The 27,422-nt window shown below is 42.0% G+C and overlaps 1 protein-coding gene across 1 annotated transcript; it reads left to right on the forward strand.

Annotated features, from left to right (window-relative positions):
* The first annotated feature begins 3,950 nt into the window (after positions 1–3,950).
* On the forward strand, positions 3,951–26,925 carry LOC107160418 (patr class I histocompatibility antigen, A-2 alpha chain-like). Its single transcript, XM_048805996.1, has 5 exons — positions 3,951–4,040; positions 25,000–25,183; positions 25,440–25,715; positions 26,290–26,565; positions 26,693–26,925. The coding sequence occupies exons 1-5, from the start codon at positions 3,966–3,968 to the stop codon at positions 26,923–26,925; spliced, it is 1,044 nt and encodes a 347-aa protein (XP_048661953.1). The 5' UTR covers positions 3,951–3,965.
* The last annotated feature ends 497 nt before the right edge of the window (positions 26,926–27,422 follow it).

Raw genomic sequence — 27,422 nt, forward strand, 5'->3', positions numbered from 1 at the left:
ACCCAGAGTCCTCGCCTGGACAAAAACATCAGGGAGTGCAACCCTGGGGACTCTCAGAGGCTGAGACCTGGTGCAAACCTCTGACCAGTACGGGAACCCAGGTTCCAGGTTTCTGGGGCAACAGGGAGTGGAGGTGGAGCACCTGGGCTTGTGAGATAGAAAAGGGACCAAGGGAGAAGGACAAAGGCAGGACTGAGGTGGGGTGAGGGAAGGGAAGGAAAATAGGATGCAGCCAGTAAATAAGAATAAGGACAATGAGTGGCCAAGGCGGAGGAGGACGTCTATGCCAGGGTTGCATAGATTCCACACTCTCTGGGCCTTGTGGCCCAGTGTAACTGCCCACTAACTCCTCCCCAACAGAGGCCATTTTCATTACAGACCCAGCATTCTCCTGTCCCAGCCTCTGTCAGGGCCAGGACCCCCAAGAATAGCAGGAATTGGCTTCCAGGCCTCAGGATCCCCATCCCCTGGTTGAGGAGAGTCTGAGGCCAGGTGAGTGTGAAAGGACTTTGCAAGAGGAACAGCTGTGATGCTGATTGGCTTCTCTAAAAACCCAACACCCAATGGGAATAAAAAATTAGGCCCCATCCTGAGTGTTAGGCAGAAGGATCTGACTAAGGTTGGGAGAGGGAGAAGTGAAACCTTGAGAGCATGGGGAACCTCGGAGGCTAGGGTTTCCAGCCCAGAGTCCCTCTGGTCTGGACCCTGTCGCGACCCCTTGCCCGCAAGGAAGACGCAACTCAGGAATCTTCTTTCAGCAGTTTATTCAGGCCTTGATTCATGTATCATCTTCTAGTGACCCCGCCCAAGCACAGCCTAATAAAGCCTCCAGCATACCAATCCCAAGCTGCCACGTGGACCTTTCTCATAGGGTGGGAAGGGATTGCGTGCCAATTCTCCATATTAGGAGTTGTTTATCACAGGCCACAGTGGAAGCCGGCGCCATCTTCTAATGGCAGCCACGGTCTAATTAGAACGGCTCACCGCAGGACCCTGAGAGCCACGCCCTGGGTATTGATGCTTTTCCCTGACACCTATCCTCTTGCAGCCATTGATCTTTGTCACATAGTCTCCCGAGTCCTGGCCCAGGGACTAATTCAGCCATGTAAAACATTTTTTTTTTTTTTTTTTAGAATCTGGATATTCTCCTGGAAATTAGTGTGAACTGCAAAGGTAATTTTACTTACATAAATTATATGAGTATATGCCTACAATATTGAAATTAAGACCATTTTAAAAAATTTAATTCATTTAGAATAATAATGCATTGCTTATAAACAGAATTGAATCAGGGGCACCATTGAGTTACATCCCTAGCCCTTTTTATATATTTCATTTAGAGATAGGGTCTTGCTGAGGTGCTTAGGGCCTTGCTAAATTGCTGAGGTTGACTTTGAACATTCACCCCTCCTACCTCAGCCTCCAGAGCCACTGGGATTACAGGCAGATTTCACTGTGGCAGCAAGATAGTGGATCTTTTTATATGTTTTACAAGTCTTTTTCTTGTCTGTCTTATTAGAGGAAATATGGATTTTTATATCTACTTGTGCATTAACCTGTTATTTTTGAGTGAAGTGTGTAAAAAAGAAAATCTTGCTTCACCAATTGTGTAGGAGAAATCTTTTAATAACTTTTTGAGATAACTGTGACTATCATTGACACTACAATAAAATGGCAGAAGTGTTAATTTAAAGGTTCTTTGCAATATGGAACTTGAAACACTATCACTGAATAGTTCATATTCTACCATGTTAAAATCCGTATGTCTATCTTGCACATTAAATGGATCTCATACTAATGTATGAGACTTTTAAAAAGCAATGCATTGATTTTTTCAAATTATATACTTCTTACAGTGTTCTGAACTGTAGTAATATCAACATATGACCTCTTAATTATTTGCAACTAAATGTGGTAACACTAGAAGGCCTATATAACTTTGTCAAACAGTGCATGATTGTAAAAAATATCATAATATCCATTCAATGTGCAAGACACAGACTTTAATGCAACAGAATATGAGCTATTTAATGATAATGTTTCAGGGTCCATATAGCAAAGAATCTTCAAGAAGCTAACACTTGTGTCAATTTAGTGTAGTGTCAATTTAGTGTAGTCTCAAAAGATGAATAGCCACAGCTATTGAATATGTTATTTAAAAAATTCTTTCTAGATATTTTTGTGAGGCTGCATTTTTTTGATTCAACCAAAATCACAGCTTAAATGCAGAAGACATGACTATCTAATGGTTTTCTAATGACAAATAAGAAGGCCTTTCAAAACTGTAAAAAGCAAAATGATCCAGTCTTTTGATTAAATCTTTTTATTTTGGAAAACTCTTATGACTCTTTAAAACAATTATTTCTGTTAACTTGCAATTAGTTATCAATACTCTGAGGAATAAAATATCTTTAAACAAATAAATTTAATATGTGTCAAATTCTGATAGACATAATCCACATAAACAGATTACCTTTATAGTACACACTACTTTCTAAGAGCACATAAAGATCCTGAAACCAAAACTTTCAAGAACTGCTGATTTACCATCTGAGGCAGTAATCAAGGGGACAGTGTGATAAAGAGTGATTAGTAACTGATTGGGCAAAGAGGAGGAAGGGTCGGGGAGGGAGCATGGAGGCAAGAAAGATGGGAAATGAGATGAACATCATTATCCTAGGTACATGTATGACTGCACATGCTACATCATGTACTGTCACAATATGTGATGGAATCGGGGTCACTCCAGGTGGATTGGGCTGGCAACGAAGAAACCACACAAACACAGAAAATACCTTTTTCAGTGTTCAGATCGGTTCTGCAGCCTCAGGAATCAAGCTCCCACACTGGAGGGCAAGGGGAGCAAGGGAGGCAAGAGGAAAGAAGCAGGCAAACCCTGGTATTTATTGGGAAAAAGCCACTGGATAGAAAGTCCCACCCAAATAAGGCAAGAAATTGAATTTCAGAGAGTGGAGTCTTGCTTGGTGATGTCTTGTGGTCAGCAGTTTGACTGACATCTTAGAAAGTCACACCCATCTCAGATGTTGTGTAGGATCACAGGAAGAGTGAGAGAAAAGGCACACATACATCACACAGCCCAATCAGACAGCAAGTCAGTCCAGTTCCCTCATATGCTCGAATGGGCATAGCTTACACACACACACAGCCCATGGATGGCTCAAGATAATGTACAACCAGAGAAATGAAAAGTTGTGCTGCAATTGTGTACAATGAATCAAAATGCATTCTGCTGTCATACATGCCTAATTGAAATAAAAATTTTAAAAAAGAAAGATCGATTGGTACTGAAGCCCATTCAGGGCAAAGTCCCAAGTCCCTAGGGCATGGCTCTCTGGGTGTGGGGTGTGGACAGAGCACTGGGGATTCCCCATCACCCTGGAGTTTTGCTTCTCATTCTCCCAATCTGGATCATGTCTTCTGCCTGGGCACTCCTGACGTGGTCGCAGTTCTCATTCTCATTGCATGTATTGCTCCTAGAGAAGCCAATCGGCGTTACCGCGGTTTGGTTTTAAAGTCACAACACACAGATCAGGACACAGAATCTCCACAGACTTGCAGGATCGGGGTGATGACGCCCTAAATCCTGTCCTTGTTGCTATTAGGGATGCTGGCTTTAACCCAGACCTGGGCAGGTGAGTGCGGGATCAGGAGGGAAATGACCTCTGTGTAGGAGGAGCCCAGGGACTTTTCCTTAAGGGCTCAGGACCCAGAGAATTACCATCTCCATGGCCCCTGACCCAGACCCTTCCCAGCCTAAGGAGGCTCTTCCTGACTCTCCACTCCCGCCCCTAAATCCTGCTATCCCGCGTCCCAGTCCCACCGTCCCCTTAGCACCTCTAAATCCCAATCCTCTCCTCCTGGTGTCTCAACCTGGGAACTGGGTCGGGCAACAGGAGGAGGATCACGAGGGTCTCAGTCGCTCCTCGACCCCAGGCTCCCACTCCATGACGTATTTCCACACCTCGATGTCCCGGCCCGGCCGAGGGGAGTACCGCTTCATCTCCGTGGGCTACGTGGACGACTCACAATTCTTGCGCTTCTTGAAGCCGAGATGCCCAGGATGGAGCCGCGGGCGCCATGGATAGAACAGGAAGGGCCGGAGTATTGGGACCTGGAGACAAAGAAAGCCAAGGACTTCGCACAGAGTGACCGAGTTGACTTTGACACCCTGCGTGGCTACTATAACCAGAGTGAAGGCGGTGAGTGACCCCGGGCCCCCATAAGGAGGTCGCAACCCGTCATGTCCTTCATGGAGGTCCTTAGTCTGGCAGGTCCTCATTCAATGAGATGTAATCCTCGCTGTCATGGGAGCTGCTCATACCCGCGGAGGAGGCGCCCATCTGCTACCACTTCACAACCTTACATCAGCTGGAGTGTGTGAGAGCCTGTCCCCGCCCGGCGGTAAGCTGCGTCCCAGTCCCGCCCACCCCGCAGGTTTTTCTCTAAACTGAGGAGGAAACCTGGCCCAGGTCCTCGCGGGCTCTTTGTGGGTCAAGGGTCTCCGAGGGTCCCTTAGCCTTCGCGGGTCCCTTCACGGGGTGAAGCCAGGCCCATGGAATCCCTGCCAGTGATAGCAAACCCACTCTCATAGTAATGGCGTTAATCCTTTCATGAGGGCAGAGCCCTCAAGAACTGAAAATGCCACCTCTTAAAATGCCACCTCTCCACACTATTGTTGATTAAGTTTCCAACACATCAAATTTGGGGGACACATTCACACATGCCAGTTCCCACAGCTTTTATAATAATAAGTCTATCTCTATGCCTGGGGGTATGTTGGGTTTTGAAGAATTTGTATTGGGTCTCAATGAGCAATGTAGAACACCAGCCCTTTTAGTATATAGCTTCCCATTGGACTGGCTGGTAGGGCATGTTCTTCAGCATGTAATATTTGTAAAAATATTTTTGAAGATAGTGTTTCCAATATAAAATCTCCTGTATAAGTTTTAACTCAGAATTTAATATCAGAGAAAATGTTATTTTCTGTCAGGATCCTGCCCTAGCGGGACCCAGGGGGTCCTAAAGGATGAGTGACATTGGCTCAGGGATGAGACAAGGAGTTTTTCCATTGGAGCAGTCTCCAGAAAGAGAACTCGAAAACTGCTTTCTCTAGGTCTCTTTTTGTTCTACTTTTTTTCATCATTATGGGTCCAGAATCATTAGTAAAATGCATCATCAATTTACAATTTCCACATTTGCCCAGGATGTAACATTTACTTGTTTAACAGATGCCAAACTATGTGTCCAGACTCTATGTCTCCTAACCTGTCATTAACTTTTAAGTTTAAAGCACACCTATACTTTATTTCTAATCTAGGATCCCATCTAAAAGTCCCCTTATAACAATCTTATAACATATCCTAAAAGTATCTAAATAAGCTTACATTAATTCTCATAAAATTGGTTGAACTACTTTCTCAGAGGGTTTCTTTGTTCCTTAGTCAAAGTATAGCCATTCTTAAATCTTAGTCATCTTTAACTAAAGGGCAGGCCCTGTATGTCAGTCCCCTGCCTCTAACAAATGCTATTGGATTTCATGTGGAATATCTTACTCTTTTTTTGAGGTCATTTTCTATTTTCTTCCCCTACCCCCACCCCCACCCCCATTGTGGGGATTGAACCCAGGGCCTAGTAAGAGGTCACTTTCATCTTAATCTTGAGATTATCCATGTTTATTTCCATAGGGTAAAATTCTAAACCATCTGAAGATTCTGAAGGGAGATAGGAATAGAATTCAGAATTTTCATTCTACAGGAGAAGATGAGATTCAGGCCCTGCTTGTAAGAGAAATCTCCAGGAAATGTTCTGTGTACACAGAAGGAGAATGTTCTAGGGGAGACGGGTGTGTGTGATCTTGGAGAGGATCAAGGGGGTGGTGACTGAAGAGATTCCTGTTCTGAACTCATCCCCAAAGATCTCACACATGTTTTAGTGTTTTCTGACCTCCCAGAAGATATCATCATTCTCTTCATGCATTTACTGTAGATAAAATCCCAGGGGCACAGGCAAGATATTGTAATAGTGTTTGGACAGGGCCATCAGCTCTTGAGAGAAAGAGAACAGTTCCTGTTGGACTTGTTGGTGGGGCTGGAGCAAGATCTCACGGAAGTGAGGAGCAGCCATATCACTAAAAGTTATACCTGGAGGAAGTGAGGAACAGCCATATCACTAAAGGCTCTGAGGAGGTGGTTCATCTTGGGACTCTGATTTCTGAGTTAGAGAAGAAGATTTGACAGCCAGAAATGGAAGTTTTGCAGATGAGGGACCACCTAAATTTTACCTAAATTATTTTGCTCCAAACTGCAGTGTGACTTCTCCTTAGAAAGAGTTTTGGAGACAGACTGGTAGACCAATGGTACAGAATAGAGGACACAGAGACTAACCCACAAAATTACAATTATCTTATATTAGACAAAGGTGCCAAAAACATGCACTGGAGAAAAGATAGCATCTTCAACAAATGGTGCTGGGAAAAATGGAAATCCATATGCAACAAAATGAAATTAAACTCCTATCTCTCATCATGCAAAAAATTTAACTCAAAATGGATCAAAGACCTAGGAATTAAACCAGAGACTCTGCATCTAATAGAAGAAAAAGTAGGCCCTAATCTTCATCATGTGGGATTAGGCCCCAACATTCTTAATAAGACTCCTATAGTGCAAGAATTAAAATCAAGAATCAATAAATGGGATGGAATCAAACTAAAAAGTTTCTTCTCAGGAAAAGAAACAATATGTGAGGTGAATGGAGAGCCTACATCCTGTGAGCAAACTTTTACCACTTCCACATCAGATAGAGCACTAATCTCTAGAGTATATAAACACTGATACAACATATCAAAATCTCTGGGATCCTATGAAGGCAGTACTAAGAAGAAGGTTCATTGCATGTAGTTCATTCCTTAAAAGAAGAAAAAGTCAACAAATAAATGACCTAACATTACATCTCAAAGGCCTAGAAATAGAAGAACAAATCAACACCAAAAGCAGTATAAGACAGGAAATAACTAAAATTGGAGATGAGATGGAAACAAAAGAAACAATTGAAAAATTGACAAAACAAAAAGTTCTTTGAAAAAATAAATAAAATTGAAAAATCCTTAGCCATGCTACCAAAGAGAAAGAATATTCAAATTACTAAAATCCATGATGAAAAAGGAAATATCATGACAGACACTACAGAAATTTAGAAAATAATTTGAAATTATTTTGAAAACTTGTACTTCAATAAAATAGAAAACATCAAAGGCATCAACAAATTTCTAGAGTCATATGATTTGCCCAAACCGAATCAGGATGATATACGCAAGTTAAACAGATCAGTTTCAAGCAATGAAATAGAAGACGCCATCAAGAAGCCCACCAACCAAGACAAGCCCAGGACCAGATGAACACACAGCTCAGCTACAAGACCTTCAAAGAAGAACTAACTCCAATACAATTCAAATTATTTCATGAAAGAGAAAAAGGAGGAACTCTTCCAAACTCATTCTATGAGGCCAATATCACCCTGATTCCAAAAAAAGACAAAGACACATCAAAGAAAGAAAAATTCAGACCAATATCTCTAATGAACATAGATGAAAAAATTATCAATAAAATTCTGGCAGATCAAATACAAAACATATTTTTAAAAAAGGTAGTGCATCACAATCAAGTGGAGATCATCCAAGGAATGCAAGGTTGGTTCAACATACAGAAATCAATAAATTTAATTCATCACATTAAGGCTTAAAAATAAGAATCATATGATCATTTCAACAGATGCAGAGAAAGCATTCAGCAAATACAGCACCCCGTCGTGTTCAAAACACTAGAAATACTAGGGATAACAGGAACATACCTCAACATTGTAAAAACTTTTTATGCTAAGCCCCAGGCCAATATCATTCTAAATGGAGAAAAATTGGAAGCATTCCCTCTAAAAACTGGAACAAGACAGGGATACCCTCTTTTATCACTTCTACTTAACATAGTTTTGAAACTCTATCCAGATCAAATAGACAAATAAAAGAAATTAAATGGATGCAGATAGGAAAAGAAGAACTCAAAACTATCACTATTTGCTAACAACAATGTTCTCTGTTTAGAGAATTCAAAAAATTCCACCAGAAAACTTCTAGAACTAGTAAATGAATTCAGCAAAGTAGCTGGATATAAAATCAACACCCATAAATCAAAGGCATTTCTGTACATTAGTGACAAATCCTCTGAAAGAGAACTAGGAAAACTACCCCATTTACAATAGCCTCAAAAAAAAAAAACAAAATAATTGGGAATCAACTTAATGAAAGAGGTAAAAGACCTCTACAATGAAAACTACAGAACACTATATATAAATGAAAACCTTAGAAGATGGAAAGATCTCCCATGTTCTTGGATATGCAGAATTGATATTGTCAAAATGACCATACTACCAAAAGCACTATGGAAATTTAATGCAATTCCAATCAAAACCCCAATGACATTCCTCATAGAAATAGAAAAAGCAGACAAAAATTTCATCTGGAAAATTAAGAGATGCAGAATACCTAAAGCAACCTTTGCAAGAAGAGTAAAGCAGATGGCATCACTATACCAGACTTTAAATTATACTATAAAGCAATAGTAACAAAAATAGCCTGGTATTGGCACCAAAATAGACTTGTAAATCGATGGTGCAGAACAGAGGACACAGAGACAAACCCATATAAATACAGTTATCTCATATTAGATGAAGGTGCCAAAAACATATATTGGAGAAAATTTAGCCTCTTCAACAAATGGTGAGGGAAAACTGGAAATATGCAGCAAAATGAATTAAGCCTCTATTTCTCACATTGCACAAAACTCAACTCAAAGTGGATCAAAGACCTAGGAATTAGACCAGAGACCCTGTGCCTAATAGGAGAAAAAGTAAGCCCTAGTCTCCATCATGTCGTATTAGGCCCTGATGTCTCTAACAACTCCTATAGTGCAAGAAATAAAATAAAGAATCAATAAATGGTTTGGATTCAAACTAAAAAGAAAATTGCTTCTTAGCAAAAGAAGCAATCAGTGAGGTGAAGAGAGAGCCTAAAGAATGGGAGCAAATTTTTACCACATGCACATCAGATACAGCACTAATCTCTAGGATATATAAAGAACTAAAAAATCTTAACACCAAAAAAAAAAACAAATAACCCAATCAATAAATGGGCCAAGGAACTGAAAAGCCACTTCTCAGAATATGATATACAATCAATCAACAAATATATTTAAAAAGTTCAACATCTCAAGCATTTAGAGAAATGCAAATCAAAACTACTCTAAGATTTCATCTCACTACAGTCAGAATGGCAACTATTAAGAACACAAACAACAATAAATGTTGCCGAGGATGTGAGGGGAAAAGTACACTCTTATATTGCTAGTGGGACTGCAAATTGGTGCAACCAATCTGGAAAGTAGTATGGAGATTCCTTGGAAAATTGGGAATGGAACTACCATTTGACCCAGCTATCTATCCCATTCCTCAGTCTATACCCAAGAATTTTAAAACAGCATACTGCAGGGACACAGCCACATCAATGTTTACAGCAACCCAATTCAGAATTGCCAAACTGTGGAACCAACCTAGATGCCCTTCAGTAGATGAATAAATAAAGAAACTGTGGTATATATACACAATGGAATATTACTCAGCATTAAAAGAAAAGAAAATCATGGCATTTGCAGGTAAATAGATGGAGTTGGAGAATATTATGCTAAGTGAAGTAAGCCAATCTCAAAAAACCAAATGCTACTTTTTTTTCTCTGATATGTGGATGCTGACCCATAATGGGGATGGGGATGGAGCATGGAAGGAATGTAGAAACTTTAGATAGGGCAATAGGGGAGGGAGAGAAAGGAAGGAAATATGGGGTAGGAAAGATGGTGGAATGAGATGGACGTCATTACCCTAAGTTCATTATGAAGACATGAATGTTGTGACTCTACTTTGTGTACAACCAGAGACTTGAAAAATTGTGCTCTCTATGTGTACTATTAATAGAAACACATTCTTCTGTCATGTATAACAAATTAGAATAAATAATCTTTTTAAAAAAGAAAGAAAGTATGAAACTTTGGACTAACATTTCTCATGAATCCTTAATAAAATATCAACAAATCAAGTCCATAACACTATGATGAAATTAGTTTTATACTAAACTATAAATTAGGATTAATATTTTAAAATAAATCCTAGTTTTCCATGTAATAAGACAAGGAAGAATAACCACAAGATCATCTCCTTGAAGAAAGGGCATTATAAAAATTCAAAACCTATTCTTGCCAAATCTTTTAGCAAACCTCTTCAATCTGATAACAAGTAACTCTGAAAAATCTACAGCTAACAATGTTTTTTATAGTGAGGGTGCTTTTTTACTTAAGATATTGTGTTAGTCAGATTTGTATTGCTGTAACCATCAACATGAGATAAATCAACTTAAATCAATTTACTTAAGATAAATCAAATTAAATAAGGATAGGTTCATTCTGGAACACTGTTTCAGAGGTGTCCCTCCATAGTTACTTGACCCCCATTGCTTTGGGCCTGTGGGGGCACAGTAGAGTACATCACAGCTTTAGCATGGGGTAGATGAGGACTGTTCACCTCTTGATGCCAGGAAACAAACAGAAAGAGGAGGAGACTGAGGTCTCATTATCTTCTCCAAGGCACATCCCTGATAAACTAACCTCTCTACACTGGGTCCCACCTACTAAAGGTTCCACCATCTCCCATTAAACCAAGCCTTTGGCATATTAGGCCTTTGAGGGACATTCAGGATATAAACCAAAAGAGATAGGCAAGTACATTGAGTCAACTCCCCTGTTACACCCTGTAACTCAGCATCTCAGCCATAATCTTCAGGCAAAAAAATAGAAATAAAAAATAAAAATTGCCTGGGCTCAGACTTAAGTAACAATTTCAAGATCCTGACATTTGGAAGAAGATGCAAGATGCAGCTGAGGTGGGAGACATGCTGTATCCAGAGGTGGCAGCAGCCTCTAGCCAGCCCCCATCTCTAGCTTCAACCCCCTGAGTCTTCTCCACAGACTATTTAAAATATACAGGACAGACAAAGAAGGCATAGATTACATCAGTGGGTGCATGCTCACAAGCAAATGTTTATGACCTTGAGCACATAGGCTGAATCAGAGTATTTATGACCTTGACAACACACTAAAAACATAGCTCACCAGAAGACTTTAGAAGGGGGCCTAACTACAGCCATTTTGGGCCTTCCTTACAATGGGATATAGATTGTAAATATTATTTTTCAACTTATTGATTATGGATTGTATTAAGTTGCAGGTGACATGATTGATTACATAGAAAATCCTAAGGCAAACAAAATTCCTAAAATAGATGAATTTAGAACACTGCAAGATACAAAGTCATTTGTATTTCCATACACCAGCAATGTAGTATTAGGAAATAAAAATAATTAAATTCTATTTATAATCACATTGAAATAAAATATTTAGGTATCCATTCTGAGAATCTAGGTAACTGATTTAGTCAGGGTTTTTGCTCCTGACTAAAGGAACTGACAAGAACAAGTTCATTTAGGGACTCACAGTTTCAGTGGTCTCTGTCCATAGATGGCTGACTCTATTCCAGATGAGGCAGCACAGTGGAGTAGAAGCATGTGGCAGAGGAAGTCAATTCAGGACATCATATCAGGAAGCAGAAAGAGAGTTGTGCTCAACAATGACAAAGTATATACCCCAAAGGCATGCCCCCAGGGACCCACCTCCTCCAGCCACACCCCACCTGCCTACAGTTACCAATCAGTTAATTCTGTTAGGTAATTAATTCACTCAATAGGTTAAGACTCTCATAACCCAATCATTTCACTTCTAAACCTTCTTCCATGAGCTTCTGGGGGACACCTATATTTTAGCCACAACAGGAATATTTTACACTATTAAAAATATTTTACATGATTAAAAGCTGTAAACCATCATTAAGAGAAAATAAAGAAAAACTAAATAGAAATATTACAGTTAAGGATTGGAATAGCTCATATTGACAAAGTATCAGTTCTCTCGAAATGGATCAATTAATTTTATGCAACTCTAATAAAAATCAAACAGGCTACATTTTTTAAAAACTGACAAGCTGAATTCTATAATTAGTATGAAAGTGAAAAAACATGAATAGTTAAAATAATTTTTTACTTGGAAGATGCACACTATCTGATTTCAACATTTACTACTGTATGCAAGTAGTAAAGACAAAGAGGCCCTGGCACCGGACAGTCTACCCCACTAGGACAGAATAAAGATGCACAACTAGTACCGCACATCCATGCTGATGGAAAGGGGCTCAAGGAATCCAATGGGGAGAGAATTGTCTTTTCTACAAACAGAGGTGAGCAATTAGACAAAGAGAGAAAAACAAATGCCATGTACAAAAACAACTACAAACCAGAATAAAGAAGATAAAATTATCAAGTTTCTTCACCTGTGCTAGCCAATAAAAAATACAACCACCAATGTGAACCATGGATGCAATCTTAAGTTTTCCAGTGTGTTTTTTGTTTGTTTGTTTGTTTTTAAAATTTTTTATATATTGATGGACCTTTATTTTATTCATTTATTTATATGTGGTGCTGAGAATTGAACACAGTGCCTCACACATGCTAGGCAAGGTCTCTACCACTGAACCAAAACCCCAGCCCCATCAGTACATTTTTTAAAGTAAAAAGTAATGGATGAAAATAGTATTTTATTAAACTTACCTTCAAAATACAATTTCTGCATGAAATCAATGAAAAAGAGTGTTGACAAGATATTGTGAGTTGTTCTCTCGCTAACCCTTTCTCCTTATTACTGTTTGGAGAATCTGAAAGCTAGAAAGTCCTCTAGTTTAGATCCTGCCAGGTGGTGACTGTCCTCCAGTTCCAGGGACATTTGCTGAACACGCCAGATTCACTTATACCTCAAACTCTGCAGGCAAGAGAAGAGCACAGAGATGGATTTGGAGTGGAACTCCACCTCGGCTTCTTCGTCCTCTCCCAACCTTCCTCCAAATACCAGAAACTTCAGTGTCCCCAAACTTCAGGATTTTAGGGAGCCTCCATGAGGCACAAAAGAGAAGCCATCATATGATCCACAAACCTTGTTGTGGGGAGCCACTCTGAATGATTCACGTCTTTCATCCTGGAGCAGAGAGGCTTTGACTGTCACTACATCTTGTGGTGATCTGGACATTGCCCTGGTCCTTGAAGTTTGAGAACATGTCTTCAGACATAGGCCTGTCACCGTAGAGCCCCTTGGGTTGAATTACACTCACCTGTCCTTTGTAACCCTACCCCTTCTTACCTTTTAGGTCGGAACTTTCTAAGAACAAGTGTCCCCCCAATAACAGCTCACTTCCGAATGTGCTGGTTCTCTCTCACCAGTCTCTCATGACTTTCTCTGGCTCTCCCATTTGGGGAGCCTGAGGCTGAGAGGAGAGAAGCTGTCCTGAAGTTTGTTTAAAGGTAAAATGTGTGTCTGTGTTTTATTTGGTGTCCCTGGAAATTCACACAAGCGAACTTAAGTTCAGCTGCCCACACGGGTCGGAGGGGCAGCACCTTGTGTCCAGAACCACAGACAGGAAGTCCATCTTGAGTCTGCCCACTCCCATTTCTACTGCAGTCTTTTGTTCCCAATGTAACACAGAAATGTGTATTGCAGTGATCAATTGTCTCTTCTAAGTAAATCCTACTCTGAGGATAATAATAAATGATTAAAAATTATGACCATCTCCTTTATCCCTACTTTGTTCTTTTTCTCTAAATCACTCTACTTTCTGACACTCCTTTATTTATGTATTTATTTATTTGTTTACTGCAGTCATCTCATTATTTATTAAGTCCTCCATCAGAAGGTAATCTCCTTAAGGGCTGTGAATTCTGCCTGGCTTTGGTTTGTTGTTTTGCAAGTGCCAGGCACATAACAGATAAACATTTGTTAAGGAATCAGTAAATTTAAGAACCAGATCTATGGGGCTGGGGATGTGGCTCAAGCCGTAGTGCGCTCGCCTTACATGCGTGTGGCCCGGGTTCGATCCTCAGCACCACATACAAAACAAAGATGTTGTGTCCGCCGAGAACTAAAAAAAATAAATAAATATTAAAAAATTCTCTCTCTCACTCTCTCTTTAAAAAAAAAAAAAAAAAAAAAAAGAACCAGATCTCCATGAAGCCTGGGCTGGGACAAGGCAGGTCGTTTTCCTGGATGTGATTGGGGGTCCTCTTTGCACATGTGTGTATGGTAGGTGCTACTACTACTTTATTCCCAAATGAAACCCTTTACACAGCAAGCCGTACTGTGTCCTCCACCCTTGGACATAGCACAAAGCTCATTACCAAGAGAGGAATTCTGACTACTAAACTACATTCACAGCTCCTTGGAGTCAAGAAGGGGATCCTGGGCAGGTGCAGGATGATCCCAGCAGCCAAAGCTGGAGAATTCACTGCAGCTTCCCATCTCAGAGTCCTGCCCAAGCTGCAGACTGTAGATCCCTCAGGAGCCTTTCTTAACCACAGCCCCCAAACTCTGGGGGTTCATAGTAGGGATCAAAATAAACTCTAAACCACAGGACCATTAATTTCTGAACTGGAGATGATAGGTGGTGAGGAATGCAGCAACAAGTCTATTTTTTCTTAGGTCACAAAAAAAGAAAAGAAGAGGCAGAACACCATGTCCTGTGGACCCTTGGGGTTGTGGATAGGTGGCCCTCCAGGCTCCAAGAGGGTGCAAGATCTGATTTGTTGGAGAAGGTACATCCTTAGCATCCAGAGGGATGGTGGTTGGGCATCTGCACTTGGAGGTTTAGAGAGGTAGAGAGAGATAACCTCAGCATTTGTGGAGATGCTGGGTGGACGCCTGGGCTCCCACTCACACAGGTCTGGTTGTAGCCCCCTATGGTCATCGGCTACTGCCACATCTATTCTTGACCCTCTAAGAACACTGTCTTCCTGGCTGCCAGCTATGTAATCAACTCTCAGCCCAGAGCCCCCTGTTCCTGCGGCGACTTCTGCTGAATTAAGACATCAAGGTAGACAAGGCTTGTTGCAGAATACCTGAGGGTGGGCTTACAAAAAGACCATGACATCATAGCACAATAGGTGGGACCCTGGAAACCTTGAAATCAGGGACCAGGGTTGAACACTTCACCATGAGGCACAGGGATTACTCTTCCCTCCTATCCTTGATTCTGCCTGCCACCCCAGCATTAGTGAGTGTGGCTCTGGAAGAGGAGGATCCCCTTCATTAATTCCTCTCTTGCATTTACTTCTTTTCACATTTCTTCCCTGTGTGTGTTAGAATTACACTATGCATGTAACAGAGTAGACTGTCCAAAACATCCTACGGTCTACTGATGAATGACAGCTAATACCTGTGTAATACCAGCGTAGTAAAAAATGGAGCCCTCCTTCAGCACCCAGCCAGAAGACCCTGACCCTCTCCCCAAACAGACCCATCCCCTGCCACAGGTATTCACTAAGTTGACCTTCCCATGCCTTTGTCTGATTCCTTCTCCACCCCTCTTCAGCCTCCGTTCCTTTTATATCCTGCTTTCTTCCCCATTTCCACCTCTTCAGGAGGCTCCCTCACCACCTTAGGTCAACACTCCAGTGGCTCCTCTCACTCCTGCCTGATAAGGTAAATAAATGCATAGCTGAAACTCTAGACTCAATTCTAGAAAATTTAGAGTCAGACATGAAAAGCCAAGCAAGAGAATTTTGTTATAAGTGAATGTAAAGCGCAAGCAAAGAATACTCTCAAGATAGAAAGAGATTGCGTCATCCATCCCCCAACGGAGAATGACAAAGAAACTTGGTACTACTTCCAAATTTATTAAGTTTGATGTTTGGCAGGAGAAGGGGGTTCCATCTTCTTCAGTCTTCACCAATCTGATAATTAACTCCTCCTTCATATTGAGTAGGTAGTGTTGACCCCAGTTGGTGCCGCGACCCCTCGCCGGCAAGGGAAAACACGACACAGGATTCTTCTTTCAGCAGTTTATTCAGGCCTTGATTCATGTATCATCTTCTAGTGACCCGTCGCCGAGCGCCCAAGCACAGCCTAATAAAGCCTCCAGCATACCAATCTTAAGCTGCCACGTGGACCTTTCTCATAGGGTGGTAAGGGATTGCGTGCCAATTCTCCATATTAGGAGTTGTTTATCACAGGCCACAGTGGAAGCCGGCGCCATCTTCTAATGGCGGCCACGGTCTAATTAGAACGGCTCACCACAAGTTGGTCCTTTCAGTAAGTGACATGGCAACCATTCCACTCAGGGGGACTTCATCCACAAATCAATTCTGTGTTAATTCAGGTGCAGGGTCCAGGACCAGGCAAACTTTATCTTAGTGCACCTGTGCTATTAATGAAATTTCCCTTGTGATCTACATCGAGAAACCCATGGCTATAAATCCTAATGTTACAATGATCTCAGTAGAACAGGTCAGGAGTTAGCCCCATAGATATTTAGTTCTAGACTTATTTCTTAATTGACTCCCTTATTTCCCTTTGTTTATTCTCAGGTTTAGTAGACCTTTTGTTTCCCTGTGAGTTACTCATTTGTTCAGTAGGTTTTTGTTTTGTTACTAGGGATTAAACCAAGGGTGCTTAACCATTGAGCCACACCCTCAGCACTTTTTGAATTTGAGAGAAGTTCTCACTCAGTTGCGTAGGGCCTCCCTAATTTGCTGAAGCTGGCTTGACACTTCTTAATTCCAGCCTCAGCCTCTCAAGTTGCTGAGATTTTCTGCATTTGCTGAGATGATCATGTGATATTTGTCTTTCATTTTATTTGTGATATTTTTCATTTATTTTCATATGGTGATCCAACCTTGCCTCTCAGGATGGAACCCACTTGATCCTGGTGTATAATCTTTTAATGTGTTTTTGAACAGAGATCGCTAATATTTGATTAAGGATTTTTACATCTCTATACTCATCATGGATATTGATATATACTTTTGTTTCCTTTATTGTATTTAATCTGCTTTGGTATCAGGGTGATACTGGCTTCATAGAATCAGAACACATTTCTTACCATTAGATGATAGATGACTCTAATGTATATTTGATATAGAAAAATTATTAAATCCTGACAAGGATAAATGGCGAGTTAAAAATTATCTGTATGCCTAGACAAGAAAAATTCTATTGTTTTTCCTTCCAGTCTGTTATTCTTTTCTTTCTACAGCCTGAATGCTGTATATTTCTCTCTCTCCCTCTCTTTCCCTCACATGATGAACACAGGTTTCAGTTGCTCCCAGCACTGCCCTCTGCAAATGCACTTTCCCAGGTGAGTTAGCTGTCTGATTCCCTTAGGGGCAATTTCTTATTTTCTCCTTCCTTTTCACACCCTAGTACTACATCGCCACTCTTCATTCATAGAAGATGAAATGCATCATCCTCACACTTGAAAAAAAAAATAGAACTCAGGTAAGAATGGCCTCATAATCCCACCACAGGCCCCACACCTGAAACTGTCTCCTCCATCTTCCCACCAGTGACGTGATGGATCATCTGTTGCTATCCAAGGCCACCTCTGCACTTGGGAACAAGTTTGGCCCCTTTCTTCCCTACATCCTCACCTTCCACTTTCTGTGGCTCATTCATTCCTACATTCAAAATACTGCAACATCTCCCATTAAAACAAACACCTCAGTAAATAAAACAAAATCCCTCCATAAACATCCACCACCTGATCCTGTGTCTCCCTCCCATTACTGCCTCTTTTCTCTGATACACTTTATAGAGTGATGTCTGAGTCCCTTCTTAATGTTGTCCTTTTAAACATTGAATTTTTGTTTTTCTGTGGAATCATGGCAGCATTTGAAAGGAAACTGCTACAAGCCTTGGTAAAAATGCAAATGGCCCCAATCTTCCATGCAGCCCCATTTCTTGATCCCCAGAGGTAGCCTGCTTTACTTCTTTGGCCTGGGCTGCTTTTATTATTACCTGTTTCCTCTGTGTCCCCACATAGAATGCTAATAGGGCTCCTTCTTTGTCCATTACATGTTGCACTTTTAGTGGAGAGCTTCCTTCACAAGCCCCTAACCTCTCATTAGTCACTTTATAATTTTGGTTAGATCAATGTTGTTTACATCTCTAAGATAACCATGGATATTGATGTATAGTTTTGTTTCCTTGATTGTCTTTAATCATCTTTGGGATCAGGGTGATACTAGCTTCATAGAATCAGAACACATTTCTTGTCGTTAGATGGTAGATGAGTCTAACGTATATTTGATATAGAAAAATATGGAAATGTTATTCACAACTAGGCTTGAAGCTTTCATTACTTTGTTTCCTTGAACTGATTTGTAAGTTCCCTGCAGTTAATAAAAGTGTTCTTCCTTTAATTGCTTAGTTTCTGTTGTTCTCATTACGGGAACTTTCCCAAAATCTTCTCCAGGGTCTCTGCTATGGTTTGAATGTGTGCTCCAAAGTTAATGTTAGAATCTTGATATTCAACACAGTTGTTTGGGGACACGGGACCTAATGGTAGGTGGGTGAGTCATAGGGGTCGCTCTCTCATAAATAGATCAGTACTGTTATCATGGGAATGGGTTGGCCCTTCCTGCCTCTCTTGCCCTCTGCTTGCCCTTACACCTTCTACCATATAAGGAAACAGCAGGAAGGCCCTAGTCAGATGCCAGTTCCTTGATTCTGGACTTCCCTGTTGCCAGCTGGCCAGGCTGAAGAGATGAGCTGGGTTTAAAGAAGCTGGATGCAGTAATAACAAAGAAAATGGTGAAGAAACCACACAGCACATGAACATGAGTTTCTCAAGTCGAGGGTGTGACTGCTCAGCAACCCCAAGGGTTGGCTCCATGCTGGAAAGAGAGCATGTACCTATATTTCTTTTATTTATAAGGGGGACACACACAAAAGAGGTTCAATGGAATGTTCTTCACCAAAGAAGGCCTAAGATAGGGTTTTGAAGGTGGAGTCTTGCTTTGTGATGTCTTGTGGTCAGCAGATTGATTGACATCTTGGCCACTCACACTCATCTCAGGTGTTGTGTGGGATCACAGGCAGAGCAAGAGGAAGGCACACTAATGTTGCACAGCCCAATCAGTGCACAACACCAGACCAGTCTTATCGCTCAAATGTGCATAGCTCACACTCACAGCCCATAGATGGCTCCTGACATTTCCCAATCTTAACAATGTAAGAAAATAAATTTCTGTTCTTCACAATTTACTCAATATGTTGTGTTCTGTTAGAGCAGCCAAACAGACTAAGACAGTCTCTATGAGTATAAGCATATTCAGAATTCCACCAACTTGGTCTTTGTGAAGACACCTGTCCCACAGCTCTCAGTGCTGCCACACCTAGACTGGATGCATTCACAACTGGAGCAAGGCTGACTCCCTGGATCTGCTTCACCTCATGGGGGAACACAACCTACCTGTCTCATGCTGGCTCTCATATTAACTACATTTCACACATTTCCTTTTCTTGCTTTTCCTCCACCATTTGTGTTTCTCACTTCATTCAGCCATATCCTACAAGAACATGGAACAGAAAATATCGAAACCTCAAACATCTGAAATATCTTTCAAACACCCCATCTCTTAGTCCTACTCTAACTTAATAGGATTCTGTGTTGAAAATATGTTTACTTGGAATGTGCATGATATTGTTTCAACATTTTTGAGCTTCTAAAGCTGTTTTGCCAGCTTCTTGAAATGTTCGGGATCTCTTCTTTTCTGACTGCTCTGAAATTTCATTGTAACCTATATTGGCATAGGTCTGTTTTCATTTATTTTTAGGCAATTCAGTGTAATTTGTGGGGGACCCTAAATACTGAAAAAATGTCTTGAGATTTTAAAATCATTCCTTAGTCTCAATTATTCTTCAATTCATATTGTTCAGTTGTTGAAAATCCTTTATTGATAGCCTTGTGCTCTTAAATTTCTTCTCTCTTCCTTACCGTATACTAATTCTTTTTTTTCCTCCAAGAAAACAGCTTATTAAAGATAATGTTCAGCTGAGTTTAGCACAAACCTGTAAGGCCAACTACTTGGTGGAGGTTGGAATATTTTGAGTGCAGAGAGCCATCTTTTCATGCAGATCTCATCAATGGCTACAGCTCCGGCAGGTCCCCACATTCCCAGTTGCCTTTGGGGGCCCACTGGAAACAGGGATCAAAGAAAATGGGAACCCAGAGAAAGGCTGTAAAACCCTGAATTCCCTTTGTAGCTGAAGCGTTAGGATTGGAAATTTCCTAAATAGGAACATTAATGTCAAAACATTGGCCATTAGAAATTAGGCATATGGAAAATAGGCTGGAGTTAGGGTCACAGCTGAGTACCCAGGAATAATCCTCTAGGTGAAACTGGATTCACTTTTCACCCCTGCTTGTCCTGTTTGCAGAGGGCAGCAGAGTAAGGTCCATGAGAGCAGGACTTTCTCTACCCCCCACTCCTGACTCTCTCATTCAACATGCTAGTCTTATTTTGATCTGAAGAATTAGCTTAGGCCAGGCTGGGCATGGTGCTCAAGCCTGTAATCCCCAGAGACTCAGGAGAGACCAGGGGAGGACTGCAGCAATCCCTAGCCAGCCTGGACATCTTAGCCAGACCTGCCTCTAAAGGGTTAGGGAAGTTTCATTGTTAGCCCTCACTTGGTTCAATCCCAGGAACCAATGAAAAAAGAATTAGCTTCCCATGGAGGTAAGGAGTCTTATTTTTGTAGTGCTGGTCAGCAATGCAGATGTCATAGATATCCAGGAGTGTGGCTGTTGCAGGTGAAAGGCACACAGGCTCCCAGGAGCCTCCTCAAACAGTGTACCATACTAATTCTTTTCTGGTACTATTATAATTGTCCAAATTATCTATAGAATTATTCATTTCTGTGACCAGTTTTTAATCTCTATTAGGCTTTTTCCCTCACCTAATTGTGCATTATTTCATTCCTTATTCACAAATACCATGTCTTTTTACAGGTTTTTGCAATTACTGAGAGTAGTGGCACGCAATCAAGCAAAGAAATTGGGACCATTTAGGATTTCTCCACAGTTCACTCAGAGCAGCAGTTCTCAATGTGTGATCTATGGAACCCTTAGAGGTGTTTAGAGTATTACACAGGATCCATGTAATCAAAAATACTTTTATAATATCACTAAAACATTTACACCAAAGTAAAACTTGCCAAAGTGGAAGCTCTGGTACCAAACTGCAATAGTAGTTACTGTATTCTTGTACAGCAGAAGGGAAAACACGCAAGTTCACTTAAATATGTCCTGACTGAAGTGTTAAAAATCATTAACTTTATTAAATTGCCATTCCAGAATCTACATTATAAATACACTTATTTGATAGAATTGGAAGTACACATAAAGCACATCTGCTACATTTGAAAGTAGGGTGATTGTGTCAACAAAAGCCATGTGGTGAGTTGTAACAGCCCCATTTTCTTTTTCTTTTTCTTTTTTTCTTTCTTTTTTTTTTTTTTTTGAATACCATTCCTGCTTCAAAGAATGAATGACAGAGAAACCATTTCTTATACTTCAAAATTTGGCCAACATTCTAAAATATGAACTGAGTCTGTCCCTTCAAGATAATCATAAACAGCAATATTTTCAATGATAAAATGTATGCTCTCAAAAGAATATCAGAATATAGGAGAACCTGCATTCACCACTATCAACCTGACAGCCCCTCTCTCTCTCTCTCTATATATATATATATATATATATATCTTAGACAAACAGTGCATGACTTTAAAAAATATCATGCTTAGCACAAGATCCATTCAATGTGCAAGACACACCCACAGACTTTTTTATTGTTTTTTTTAAATAAATGACAGGGGAATGCATTACAATTCTTATTACACATATATACCACAATTTTTCATATCTCTTTTTGTATATAATGTATGTTGACACCCAATTTGTGTCTTCATGCATGTACTTGGATAATGATGTCTATCACATTCCACCATTTTTGCTAATCTGCTGCCCCCTCCCTTTCCCTCCCACCCCTCTGCCCTATCTAAAATTCATCTGATCCTCCTATGCTCCCCCTCCCTTCCCCACTATGAGTCAGCCTCCTTATATCAGAGAAAATATTCAGCATTTGTTTTTTGGGGGATTGGCTAACTTCACTTAGCATTATCTTCTCCAATACCATCCATTTACCTGCAATGCTATGATTTTATTCTCTTTTATTCCTGAGTAAAATTCCATTGTGTATATATGCCACATTTTTTTTATCCATTCATCCACTGAATGGCATCTAGGTTGCCTCCACAGTTTAGCTATTGTGAATTGTGCTGCTAAAAACATCAATGTGGCTGTGTCTCTGTAGTATGCTGTTTTTAAGTCCTTTGTGTATAGACCGAGGAAAGGGATAGCTGGGTCAAATGGTGGTTCCATTCTCTGATTTCCAAGGAATCTCCATACTACTTTCCATATTGGCTACACCAATTTTTGCAGTCCCGCCAGCAATGTATGAGTGTACCTTTTCCCCAACATCCTTGCCAACACTTATTGTTGTTTGTATGCATGATAGCTGCCATTCTGACTGGAGTGAGATAATATCTTAGAGTAGTTTTGATTTGCATTTCTCTGAGTGCCAGAGATGATGAGAATTTTTTCATATATTTGTTGATTGGATTGTATATCCTCTTCTGAGAAGTATCTGTTCAGGTCCTTGGCCCATTTGTTGATTGAGTTATTTTGGGGTTTTTGTTGTTGTTGTTGTTGTTTGTTTTTTGTTTTGTTTTGTTTTTTGTTTTGGTGCTTAGCTTTTTGAGTTCTTCATATATGCTAGAGATTAGTGCTCTATCTAAGGTGTGAGAGGTAAAATTTGCTCCCAGGTTGTAGGCTCTCAGTTCACCTCACATATTGTTTCTTTTCCTGAGAAGAAACTTTTTAGTTTAATTCCATCCCATTTATTGATTCTTGGTTTTAATTCTTGCACTATAGGAGTCTTATTAAGGAAGTTGGGGCCTAATCCCACATGATAAAGATTAGGGCCTACTTTTTCTTCTATTAGATGCAGAGTCTCTGGTTTAATTCCTAGGTCTTTGATCCACGTTGAGTTAGCTTTTGTGCATGGTGAGAGACAGGGGTTTAATTTCATTTGTTGCATATGGATTTCCAGTTTTCCCAGCACCATTTGTTGAAGATGCTATCTTTTCTACAGTGCATATTTTTGGCAACTTTGTTTAATATGAGATAATTGTAATTTTGTGGGTTAGTCTCTGTGTCCTCTGTTCTGTACCATTGGTCTACCAGTCTGTTTTGGTGCCAATAACATGCTGTTTTTGTTACTATTACTCTGTAGTATAGTTTAATGTCTGGTATAGCGATGCCACCTGCTTTGTTCTTCCTGCTAAGGATTGCTTTATCTATTCTGGATCTCTTATTTTTCCAGATGAGTTTCATGATTGCTTTTTCTATTTCTATGAGGAATGCCATTGGGATTTTGATCAGAATTGCATTAAATCTGTATAGTGCTTTTGGTAGTATGGTCATTTTGATAATATTAATTCTGCTTATCCAAGAGGAAGGTAGATCTTTCCATATTCTAAGGTCTTCTTTGATTTCTTTCTTTAGGGTTCTGAAGTTTTCATTGTATAGATCTTTCACCTCTTTCTTTATGTTGATCCCCAAGTATCTTTTTTTTTTTTTGAGGTTATTGTAAATGGGATAGTTTTTCTCATTTCCTTCTCAGAGGATTTGTCACTGATATACAGAAATTCCTTTGATTTATGACACCCACAGACTTTAATGCAACAGAATATGAACTATTCCATGGTAGTGTTTCAGGGTCCATATGGCAAAGAACCTTTAAGAAGCTAACACTTGTATCAAGTTAGTGTAGTATCAAAGACAATAGCCACAGTTACTGAAAACATTGTTAAAACATTCTTCCTGATACTTCCCTTAGGCTGCATTTTTTTTTGTTGTTGTTGTTGTTTCAACCAAAGTCACAGGATAAATGTAGAGCATATGATATCTAGCATTCTCTACCACAAATACAAAAGGACTTTCAAAACTGTAAAAAGAAAAATGATCCATTCCTTAGACTAAACCTTTTGATTTTGGAAAACAGTTATTTCTCTTTGAAACTGCTATTTGTTAACATGCAATTAGTTATAAATACTCAGAAGGAATAATATATCTTTAACATGGAATTAATTTCTAATATGGTAAATATTGACAGACATAATCCACATTAACTGGATTGCCTGTGGAACGCACACTACTTTCTAAGAGCATGTGAAGATCCTGAAACCAAAATGTTTGAGAACTGCTGATTTTACACCCTGAGGCAGGAATCAGGGGAAGGTATGACAAAGAACGTTTAGTACAGAGGAGTGTTCAGGGAAAAGTCCCAGCCCTGGGCGTGGCTCTCAAGGTCTAGACAGGAGTCTGGGATGTAGACACCTAGCACTTCTTCTTTTGTCCCAACCCATGTCAGGTCGTTCTGCCCGGACACTGTTGATGCGGCCCAGGTTCTCACTCCCATTGCGCGTGTCTTGCTCCTAGAGAAGCCAATCAGCGTCATGGTGGTTGGGGTTTTAAAGTCACCACCCTGTAGGCCAAGTCCCAGAATCTCCGTAATCTCCCCAGAGCTGCAGGATGCTGGTGGTGGCGCCCTGAATGCTGCTCCTGATGCTCTCCGGGGCCCTGGCCCTGACAGAGACCTGGGCGGGTGAGTGCGGGGTCAGAAGGAAAAGGGCCTCTGGGAGCCAGGGAGAGTCGTGTCAGCACTCAGGACCCAAGGAAGCCGGGTCCCCGCCGCCCCCCGGTCCAGACCCTCCCCCGGCACCTCTCCTCCCATCCCCGTCAACCTGGGACCTGGGGTGGGCGCCATGAGGAGGATCACAGAGTCTCAGTGGCTCCTTTCCCCAGGCTCCCACTCCATGAGGTACTCTGAAATCTCCGTGTCCCGGCCCCGGAGGGGAGCCCCGGCATATGGAAGTGGGCTATGTGGAGGACACGCAGTTCGTGCGCTTTGACAGCGACGCCCCGAAGCCGAGGATGGAGCCGCGAGCGCCGTGGATAGAGCAGGAGGGGCCGGGGTATTGGAAACGGAACACACGGATTGCCAAGGGCAATGCACAGAGTGACCAAGTGGGCCTGAGCAACCTGCGCGGCTCCTACAACCAGAGCGAGGGCAGTGAGTGACCCGGGCCCTGTCGGAGGTCGCGACCCCTCACATATGGTCCCTAGTCGTCAGGGATCCCAGGCCAAGCTTCACCCCAAGTCTGAGGGACTCGCGGGGTCCTTCGACCGAGAAAGCGCCAAAGCGCCGGGGGTGGGGCAGGGGGAGAGGACTGGGACCGGTTTCCTTTTCAGTTTAGGGAAAAACCCGGGTGGGCGGGGCGGGCCCGCAGCTGACGGGTGGTGGGGGTGGGGGTGGGGCGCGGAGACAGGCTCTCACACCTACCAAACGACGTATGGCTGCGACGTGGGGACGGTCGGGCGCCTCCTCCGTGGGTACAGTCAGTTCGCCTACGACGGCGCGGATTACATCGCCCTGAAAGACTACCTGCGCTCCTGGACCGCGGCGGACGTGGCGGCTCAGATCACCCAGCGGAAGTGGGAGGAGGGCGGTTATGCGGAGCATGAGAGGGCCTACCTGGAGGGGGAGTGTGTGTGGTCGCTGGCCAGATACCTGGAGCTCGGGAAGGAGACGCTGCTGCGCACAGGTGTGAGGGGCTTCAGGACACTGTAGGTCTCTCCTCCAGGCTCCCACAAGGAAGGGAGGAGAATGGCGCCCAAGCTAAGATACCTCCTGCTCCTTGTGGAGGGGGAGGGAGTGGGCCTGGACCCCCAAGTACTGCACTAGAGAGGAACTGAGGCCTCTCTCAGGACAAGTGAGGGATCCCGTCTCTCTCTCCCTCGCTGGTGGGAAAGACAGTAGATACCTGACCACAGTTACCCGTCAGCAGCCTTGACATCAGGGACAGACTGTCAGGTGCACTCCAGCCTAGTGTCCTTGGAGGTCTGACTCCAGCTTTTCCACATGTCCCAGCCTCTACCCACCAGAATCTGAAGTCCCTCTCAGGGACCTGAAGCCTCTTCCACTGGGTTACCTCAATCTGATAGAGCTTTCCAAGGAATAGATTATGCCAGAAGAATTAGTCCAGGCTTGTGTCTAGGTTTTGTGCTCCCTCCCCACCCCAATCATGTTGTCCTTTGTCAGGATCATCATGTGAGTGCTGCTTCAGTGGCCCATGAGGAAAAGCCAAAATGTCTGAATTTCTGTGTTCTTACCCTCAGACCCCCCAAAGACACATTTGACTCACCACCCTAGGCCTGAAGGGGATGTCACTCTGAGGTGCTGGGCTCTGGGCTTCTACCCTAAGGAGATCACCCTGAACTGGCAACGTGATGGGGAGGACCAGACCCAGGACATGGAGCTTGTGGAGACCAGGCCTTCAGGGGATGGAAACTTCCAGAAATGGGCAGCTGTGGTGGTGCCTGCTGGAGAGGAGCAGAGATACACCTGCCATGTGCACCATGAGGGGCTGCCTGAGGCCCTCACCCTGAGATGGGGTAAGGAGGGGATAAGGGTCCAGAGCCTGTTGTCAGGAAGGCAGGAGGCTTTCTGGAGACCCTCAGCAAGGTCAGGGCTGAGAGCTGGGGATCAGGGTCCCTCACCTAACTTCCCTTCCTCTCCCAGAGCCAACCGCTCAGCCCAACATCCTCATCATGGTTATTGTTGCTGGTGTGGTTCTCTTTGGAGCTTTTGTCGCTAGAGCTGTGATCAGTTTTGTCTCCTGGAGAAAGAAAAACACAGGTAGGAAAATTCAGGATCTAAATTTGTGTCCCACTGGTGGTTTCAAGTACCTAGTAGAAGTGTGCCCTGCCTTGTTCATGGGAAGTAATATCTACACATGTCCTTACTCAACCTGAACCCTTTTACTTTTTGAAAAGTGCATAGAATCTAAAGGACAAATATATCCTCCTATTTTTGTGGTGATTGGGACCTGGTTCCCAGCATTTAGATGCCAGAGGGGAATCTTCCTGCTGAGGACAGACCTCCAGGAGAGCAATTGGCTCCATCCCTACATATCTACTTTCTTCTTGTCTCCAGATCCTTCCCTACATCTGCAGTCACAGTTCTGGAGACTTCCCCAGTGTCCAGGACTAGGGGATACCTCTAAGACCTGTCTCCAAACTGTTCTCTCACCGGATGCTTTCTTTCCACAAGTGTAAAAAAAGGACCCTATGCTCCAGCTACTTGTGACTATGAAGAACAGTGATCTCTGAGACCCCTGAGTTACTGTAGTGGGAAGCGATGGGGGAGTTGATCCATCCCATAATTCCTCCATTAGCCACACCTCTTGTGGATTCTGACCAGGTTCTGTTTTTGCTCTGCTCAGGTAATGATAGTGCCCAGGGCTCTGATG

The sequence above is a fragment of the Marmota marmota genome, unplaced genomic scaffold (assembly GCF_001458135.2).
Source record: "Marmota marmota marmota unplaced genomic scaffold, marMar, whole genome shotgun sequence".
Lineage (NCBI taxonomy): Eukaryota > Metazoa > Chordata > Mammalia > Rodentia > Sciuridae > Marmota > Marmota marmota.